Source organism: Quercus robur, chromosome 1 (assembly GCF_932294415.1).
Source record: "Quercus robur chromosome 1, dhQueRobu3.1, whole genome shotgun sequence".
NCBI lineage: Eukaryota > Viridiplantae > Streptophyta > Magnoliopsida > Fagales > Fagaceae > Quercus > Quercus robur.
Window position 1 is genome coordinate 49,364,555 of NC_065534.1, and position 8,853 is coordinate 49,373,407.

The 8,853-nt window shown below is 34.7% G+C and overlaps 1 protein-coding gene across 1 annotated transcript in view; it reads left to right on the plus strand.

Annotated features, from left to right (window-relative positions):
- The window catches only part of LOC126691121 (uncharacterized), a 29,546-nt gene extending 23,952 nt beyond the window's left edge, over positions 1–5,594 (plus strand). The window contains exons 7-13 of the mRNA XM_050386198.1: positions 321–382; positions 537–599; positions 1,290–1,348; positions 1,691–1,772; positions 4,066–4,112; positions 4,216–4,461; positions 5,145–5,594. Of these exons, the coding sequence (XP_050242155.1) occupies positions 321–382; positions 537–599; positions 1,290–1,348; positions 1,691–1,772; positions 4,066–4,112; positions 4,216–4,461; positions 5,145–5,163 (578 nt within the window). The 3' untranslated portion in view covers positions 5,164–5,594. The remainder of the gene's footprint in view (positions 1–320; positions 383–536; positions 600–1,289; positions 1,349–1,690; positions 1,773–4,065; positions 4,113–4,215; positions 4,462–5,144) is intronic.
- The last annotated feature ends 3,259 nt before the right edge of the window (positions 5,595–8,853 follow it).

Consider the following 8,853-nt stretch of genomic DNA (forward strand, 5'->3'; position numbering starts at 1 on the left):
TTCCTCTTTGCTAAGGGTAGTCTTTGAGAAAGCTTTCCTTTGACCCTTTTTTTCTTTTCTTTCCTGATACTACCAAACACTGGAAAACGCAAAAAAAACTATCTTTACATAAGGTTTTCCATCAAAACAAGTTGTTTATTTTTGTATAGCTGCAGGGATTTGGCATGAGACTTTTGTTTGTTCAAATTACTTTAAGAATCTTACTTATGAGTCTGATTTTACTGTGTAAGAATTGTTGTGGAATTAAACTTTTTTATATGAGTTTAAGACATTCTGTTGGCTAGTTAAACTGTTCTTAATTATTTTTTAAACCTTTTCAGGTGAGCAGGGTTTGGTTGAAGAGGCACAGAAGGCATTGGAGGAGGCTGAAGCGCTTAAGAAGGTTCTTTTATGCTTATCTAGCTTGTTTTATGGAGTTATTTGTTTCACTTTGTTGTGGTTTATTTTTATCTCTTTTCTGTTATGAATTCATTCTATCTTCCTTTATCTTCCTTCTTTCTGTTTTGTATTTTAATCATTTATTATTACTATTTTAGTTACCTGCCCGACAGGAGCCTGCTCTGGATTCCTCCAAGTACACTGCTGCTGATGTGCGGATTGTAAGCCCATTATTCCCATGCCAATTTATTCATTTGTTAATGTAAATGACCTTTTTTGTGGTATAGAAAAAACTAAAGCTGAACTTCACATAAGTGTGAATCAAAATTTAAGTGAATGTATTTTTTATTTTTTGGATGACCGCTGCTTTGGGTAAAGTTGTGACACTGGATAACCTTACCGAATGTATTATCTTTGTAAATGTTGGCTGTGTAAGTGTAGTAGTGAATCCATTGCTCATCTGCGAGCAAATTGTGGTCTTTTGTATTTTCTGCCTTTGGAATTTATTGGATAATGACAAAAAAGGTGATAGATGTGTACTTCAGTTGGCAAGGGTTGTCCAGTTGGCATAAAAATAGCTCTTCTAGAATGAGACTCTTTTGCTTACGTGGATAGTTTGGAGAGTGTAATAATTAAACTTTTGAAAGTGTTGAGAGAGTGTAATAACTAACAGTACTTATTAGTAATAAGTACTGTTAGTGGTGGGGCTGCTTATACTTAGTTGATTTTGTGGATATTTTAAACTCTTTAGAAGATCCTTGTATTCTTCAAAGTGAAGTACCCATATGCATTTTGAAATGTAAATGTGCCCTTGGTTGACAAGTCTCTTTGATTCCATGTTTCAAAGTCAAATTATATGCTTGTTTATTTAATTTGATAAGCTAACATAACTCTTCTGTTTTTATTTTCAGACTGATCAGAAGTTACGTGTTTGTGACATTTGTGGAGCATTTTTGAGTGTTTATGACAGGTAATGTTTTATCTCGTGTCCTCAATTCTTGCTACATTTTCTTAGCTCTTCTTAGGGAAACATAGAGTTAGTACTTGGGGATTCAAGTCTTCAGCTTTTGACCCGACAATTATACCTCCTTGTCACCAGCAGGCTTTTGGGCCCAGTTTTACGAGGATTACTTTTGCAGCTAAAGAATGTGCGTCTTTTTTTTTTTTTTTGACTTTTTTTTATGCTTGTAGATCATGCTATTATCAGCTAGAAAATTATTGGGCAACTGTGCTGTAGATGTATATATTCTGTCAGAGCTTTTGGACATTTTAAGTATGAGCAAAACATTTTGATTTTTGTTGTTATTTTCAGTGACCGCCGTTTAGCTGATCATTTTGGGGGGAAGCTTCATTTAGGTTATATGCAGATCCGCGAGAAGTTAGCAGAGCTTCAGGTATGTAAGATGTCTGATTATTTTTATTGTCTATTTATTTGATCTATTTTGACTTAAGTTGGTTCCACATAACTGTTAACAGTAGTACATAGGGCAAATGAGCAGGAACAAAAGTTTCATTGGCTACCAAGTCTGCTTACTTCTTCCAGTAACCTATGGGCTATTGTTTTTACCTAAATACTCAAGTACATATGCTATTGTTTTTACATTGGCAAAAGAAATGTCAAAACATATAATCAAACTGATGCTGCAGTGTTTAATGTGATATATCTATTTTTTTACCTATCATATTTTTTGAAATGTCCTTAAGTTGGTATTCTGAATATGTTGGTTCAGGTGCTGGTCTAATGTTTGACATTCTTCTATAGAGATTCTCAGTTAGTATTCGATCTGTGAGTTTTTCTTACCTCGGAGAAGGATGTTTTATGCATTTTTCTGGTGTCCTTTTCATTATCATTTAGATTGTTAGACTCTTGAGCATGACTCCTCAAGGAAGAAGTATATAGAGTCCAAAACATGTTTGACGTTGATATACATGGGATCTGTCCTTAAGTGTGGAAAATGTGCTTCCCTCATATTCCTGCATTTAGAGTTGGTTTTGAAGGCAGGGACAGATTGGATGTGGCCTGTCCCAGTGCACATTGGTGTGCTTGAATGCAAACATACATACATGCATACATACAAATATATATAAGAGAACATGTATTCTAACAGTGAGATTTTTCAGATTTTAACTCAATCTAAAGTTGTTAAGTGGTGCAACATTAACAAATAGCTACACCAAGTGTAAGTTGAATGTATGTACATTTATATTATATTAGAAAACGAATCTTTTCAAGATGTGTAAGCCATTAAAAAATTCACTGGCATGAAGTCCTCTAAACATTGGAGAAAGGTGATATTAGCCTTGCTCCAAAAGAACGGCTGTAGGAGGTATCTTTTGCAACGGGTATATGCAACATCACTGGCATGTGGGGTTGCATATATGGGTCCCACATACGCGGGGGAGGAGTTTTGCATACACCTATTGCATAAGATACATTTTGCTCCTGTAACATTTTCAAATAAAGACCCATGTCAGTTATTTGTATCCCAATATTTGCTACCTAAGGATTTTAGGCTTTTGAATAATGTTTACATAAATTGTGCAAACAGCATTGAAGGTGAGCATGATTGTCAACTATAGAGAAGATGACAATCAGTTTGTGGATTATTGTCATCAGTGGTGTCATCTATATATGTTGATGTACTTAGGTGCTGCTGTAGCCTTTTACTTTCTGTGCCTCCCTCTTCCTCCCTGCCCCCCACTCTACCCCCACCCTCTTTCTTGTTCTCCTGAAGGGTTGAATGCACTTACTTTAAGGGGGGCACTGTACTTTAAGGGGGGGGGGGGGGGGGGAATGTTTTCACTAGAGGCTGGTGGTTGGTACAGTGGTGCTGCATTATCATGGTAATACATTGTTCAAAGTGTAACTTTCTGTTGGTTTCTGGCATAAAACTATACAAGAAGATGAGTTGGAGCTGACAGGAAGTTAGCACCGCCTATTTGGGGAGTCGTGGATAGAGGATATGGTTGGGCATTGGTGAACTGATTTGGGTTAATTGATTATTGGTTATATGTCATTTGATGTGCTGCTTGCTTTAGGGTTTGTCATTTTACCAAATGAAAAAGCAGATGTATATAAGATTTGGAGAATTAGCTTTCTCAAAGGAGTTGTTTTTGGTCTAATCTGCATCTTTGCTTGCGATGAGCATACATACCTGGGATCAAGTTTTGGTGTAGCACTGACTTCTAGAGTTTTTGACTGAAAGGAAATTGAATTTTACAGTTCTTGACTGAGGGGAAGCGTGGTGATATCTGTTGGGATTTATCTTTTCCTTACCATAAGTTATCCTTTTTCAGCAATCTATTTCCATGTCGAGAACGTGTTGCCTCCATCAGTGTACACTCAGTTTGCTATTGTGACAACTTTGGCGAATGATCTGCTTAATAATGGTCTAAATATCTGTGTTGTGGCTGTCGCAATTTTGTTTTTCATTTCCTATACTCTGGAAACATTCTGCCATTTATTTGTAAAGCTTAAAGATTTTGCCAATCAATAAAAGGTATATTTTTAATTTCTTTGTTGCCTCATGATAATATCCAACTTGAAGTAGTTCTGCTTTTCCTTGTGATATACTGTGTCTGTTGATGTTCTTCCTTTTTCGGTTAAAATCTCTGATTTAATTTTTAGTTTGTGTTATCCAAATTGGGGGTTTCAATGGTTACATTTTTTGGTAATTAATTTGTCAGGAAGAGAAAGAAAAGAGCCGAAAGGTTGATCGGCATGATGACAGAAGGTAACTTATATTGTGTGTTTGTATATATATATATATTCTGTACCTGATTTTTATATAAATGTTATTCTTTTCACCCTTTTTCATTTTATTATTAATGATATAGATCAAAAGAGCGAAGTAGGGACAGAGACAGGGAACCTAGCAGGGATCAGGAACGTGGAGATAGTCGTGATCAGGGAAGGGATTATGATCGTAGGAGCAGAGATCGTGATAGATATCATGATCGTGAACGTGGATATGATCGGGATCGTGACAGAGATTCTGATCGGTCCCGCAGTTATGATTCAAGAAGCCGCCGCAGGTCACGCTCACGGTCAAGGGAACGTTCCAGGGATTATGATCGCCACAGGTATTTTCTCTCTTGTTTTATTTTGCAAGTATTTCTAGTCTATTATTGTCCGTGTCTTATCAAGAGTGGAGCTAGGGATTTTAGCTCATTCTTATTGTTATTGATGTATTTTGGGAGTGATCTTCATGCATGAGTGTCATTATTAGATAGTGTTATTGGATGATTGCAATTTGTGGGTGTTTTTTGATCTGAAGTTTTTACATACAATGATATGATGCTATGATTAAAAATGATCGTAATTTTTTTCAGCGGGTGGGAACTACAAATTATAACTAGTTCTTTCAGATCCACACTAAAAGGATGTTTTTTCGTGTGACAGTCTAAAGTGGAAACTTCTTTGTCTCTTCCGGACATTTACTTTTCTAGTCTAAACATAAGTATCCTGCCTGAAATTGCACAAATTTGTGTTGCTTGTATGTCTTGGCCCATACACCATGCTGTGGGCCTATCTATCCTGCTAGATGCCAACCCAATAATCTAATCATTTTATTATGGTCACTGAACGGTCCATAGGACACCTTGACCATATGAGAGATCAAATAATTCCTGTAGATATGTCCTGGATGTATTGAATTTATAAAAAAAAATTATGACCTTGGTGTATTTCATATATCCACTCTCGTTTATATGCACGTGGAAGCCTTTGGTGGTTCTTATCTAATTAGTTTCTCTCTTTTTTTCAGGCGTTACGATCGGTACTAGACGGTCCTCACTGTGGAGCATGCGATTGAAAATGTGTCTGTCTAGGTCAGTGTTAAAACTCATGTAGGGGAAAGATAATTTTTTGTGTTTCTCTCTAAATTTTTAGGAGAGTTGAGCTGTTAATTCTCCTGTGATGGACATAATGACATTATGCTTAGGTTTTTTCAACTTTGTGTTTGAGAGGTATGCTCAACACTTATTTGACTTGAATTGAATTTCTACTCATATTTGGCTGTAAGTTAAGTAAATACTGCTGCTGTAGTGAGATATGGTTTGTTGTGTTCACTTTTTTAAGTCGGTCATTTTACTTGAATAGTCAGGTGAAATGTGATGTGAATCATGTTGGGTACCAATCCATATTAAATAGCAACTCAGGACTAAGATCTTTTTGGGACAAATTGTCAATAAAAAAAATTTGATTTCCTCGTTCAGTTTTTGTGCTGTTTCATTGTGGTCCGATAGATGTATATGTAACTCAAAACTCCGCAATGTTTCTTGGAGTAAAGGTATCTGTAATTTGGCATCTGTAATGTTATTTTCTTTCTTGATCTCAAACATACATCTGATGTGGTGGGTTACCTAATCGCAACATACATCTGATGTGGGTTACCCAATCGCACGCCCTTGAAGCCATGGAGGATGACTCATGGCAAATGGGTAAAGATCTTTTTGGGACAATTGTCAATAAAAAAAATTGATTTCCTCGTCTAATTTTTGTGCTGGTTCATTGTGCTCCGATGGTCTGATAGATGTATATGTAACTCAAAACTCCGCAATGTTTCTTGGAGTTGAGGTATCTGTAATTTGGCATCTGTAATCGCAACATACATCTGATGTGGGTTACCCAATCACACGCCTTTGAAGCCATGGAGGGATGACTCACGTGAAAATGGGTAAAGATTTACCGCAAGGTTTGCCTACAATAAACAAACTATGAATGGATTAATAGGAATTCGAATGAGCTTAAAGGTTGGCAAGTGGTATTTTTAAAAGCCTTGAAATGATCATTGAAGCATGAGAAATTGTTAACATAGGAATATTGTTGAAAGGGTAGTTTGTAGTCTATTAACTAACCGATTAGCTCTTTAGTTATGCTGCGAGAAATTCGCAAGCTCTTTTAGAATATTGTAAAAAATTGCAGTGTGAACTTTGAACTATATTGGCAAATTTCAAAGAGCTCTTTGCTTGCTTAGTTCTCATGCATATCTAATGAGGCAACTTCTAAGGGTATGTTTGGTACACTAAATGTAGATTACATTAGAAATAGTAATATTTATTATTGGGAATAGAAGACATTGTAATGGAATAATTATTACTATCCAAAAGTTTGGTTGTTACATATAGGAAGCTTGTAAAAGATGATGTATAAGGAAATTTTATATTTTTGGAAATATATTAATTTTAAAAGTTATTATATGCACTAAGAAATAGCTATTACATCTATTTTAAAAGAGAAACAACTATTTTTCAATTTAAAAAATAGTTATTCTAATGTAATAATTAATCCATGTAATAAAGATACAACCAAATAATCTAATTGTTATTATACATGAATAACTATTCTATTATAGGAGTTATTATAGCATACCAAATGTACCTTAGATTCATTCAAATAATGTGGAATGCATCAGACCTTTTAATGTTGACTTCTAGTATCTTTCTTAATGGTTTGTGTCCTCTCTCATACATTAGTATTGGATGTTCAAAGTTTTTGAGGGATAAGAGTTAACAATAATGATCTAAGCCTTCTGTAATTATGGCACTTGGTCATGTCCTTCCGAAATTCACTTGTCATAATAAGTAAGTTTGCTACTTCCACAACGAACAATGTCCCTAGTACTCTGGGAACTTGTATGACGCCAACCATGAAGAATGGGAAGATTATATCCAATGAGGACAATCCAACCTTGAACATTTTACCTGGAACTGCATTAGTATGCATATAGAGTTAGGTTGGACTTTATGGGAGTGTATATACTTTTTTTAGAGTAATAACGAGTGTTCACATGCATATAGAGTTAGGTTCGACATTCGGGGAGAGTATGATTTTTTAGGTTAGTACCGACTCAATAGTGTTCACGTCCTTATCAAAAGGATTCTGCCCATATTGGGATCTTGGAGTTAGATCCTGAAACCAAACTCAGAAGAAGCCAAACATAATAATACGTCAGTTCAGTTGTTTCACGAAAAAACATCTAAACAATGGCTGCTACTCATCCTCATAATTGAAAATCTCTAGTTAATGGATGGATGTAAGCATGGGACTTGGGACATTATATATATATATATATATATATTAAAAAACATCTGATGATACAATAAACTTCACAATATTTTCACAATGGTTAGCAATTTGTAAATTTGTGATTGTCTTGTTGTAAATGCAATGCAATTGGTTTCAACAAAAGTAATGTTGTACTAATCACAATATATTATCTTAACAATTTATGGAATGAAATAAACCTTCAATAATTGAATAGCCAAGGAAACAACATCTAACAACTTGCTTGAGCCTCAAATTTATGGTCTATTTGGATTGAGGGAGAGGGAAGGGGAGTAGAGGAGAGTAAAGTAGATTTAGCACAAAATTAGCTTATTTTTATCCAACTCTACTCCACTCCCCCTCCTTTCCTCCTACATCCAAGCAGGCCATTAAGTGGATTAAACACATAACTGATATTTTTATATTTTCATAGTGCAATCATATTCCTAATTTCAAAATTTTCTCAATTTAAAAAAGAAAAAGAAGAATTATTGTTTTTTTTTTCCTCATTGAAATCGAATCCAATATTACTTTGATTGAATCATGCAGGTTTAACTAAAGATTTAGCCTATATCCTTCATGAAACAAGCACTTGGGCAAATCTTGGGCAAGCTATAGTAACGTCTTATATGTAAGACATTACTATCAAGGGAGTCAATACCATACCGGAGGCTGTACCAATTTGGCTAGTGGTATGATATATTTCGGATACCAGTCAATATCAATGTACTGTTTTGGGTTTACCGCAAAATAATATATATATATTTTCATAACATTTAAAATAAATAAATTTAGTATTCTTTTAATAATTTTTTTACTAGTATATTTTTTTGTAATTACTAATAGACTAGTTAAGCTTATAAGTTGTAAGTAGTTGATATGAAAAAAAAAAAAAAAGGTACAAAATGAAGCTATGGTGACGTCACTGACGTGTTTGGGTAGGGAAGTTGTTAGTGAGGAAATATTTTCTTTTTTGTCAAAGGTGAAAAAAATTAAATAATATAAAAACTATGGCTTCAAATGAAAGAATCAAGAAACAATAAATACATCACCTGTTTTCTTATCTGTTCACTCATTGGTACTGCTGGATTCTTTTACTTTTTCCTCTTCACACTTTCCTCTCTCTCACAGTCATTGGTATTCACATCTTTCAATAAGAAAACTATTGATATATTCTTTTACAATTTCTTCTCCACTTTCAAATTTCAAACGATTTTAGCTCTCTCTTCTTAGCTTTGTCTTTTAAGCTTTCAGTTTTGTCTCGTTTCTCTCAGTTTTGCAGTTTTGGTTTTGAGTTCATATTGCTGCTTGTGTCACCGTCCATCATCACTCAAGATTCAGTGAGAGGCCATTGGCTTTAGTGAAAAAAGAGACAGTGAGTGCATGAGGTGATTCTAACTTCATTTTGCAAAGCTATTGTGCATTTT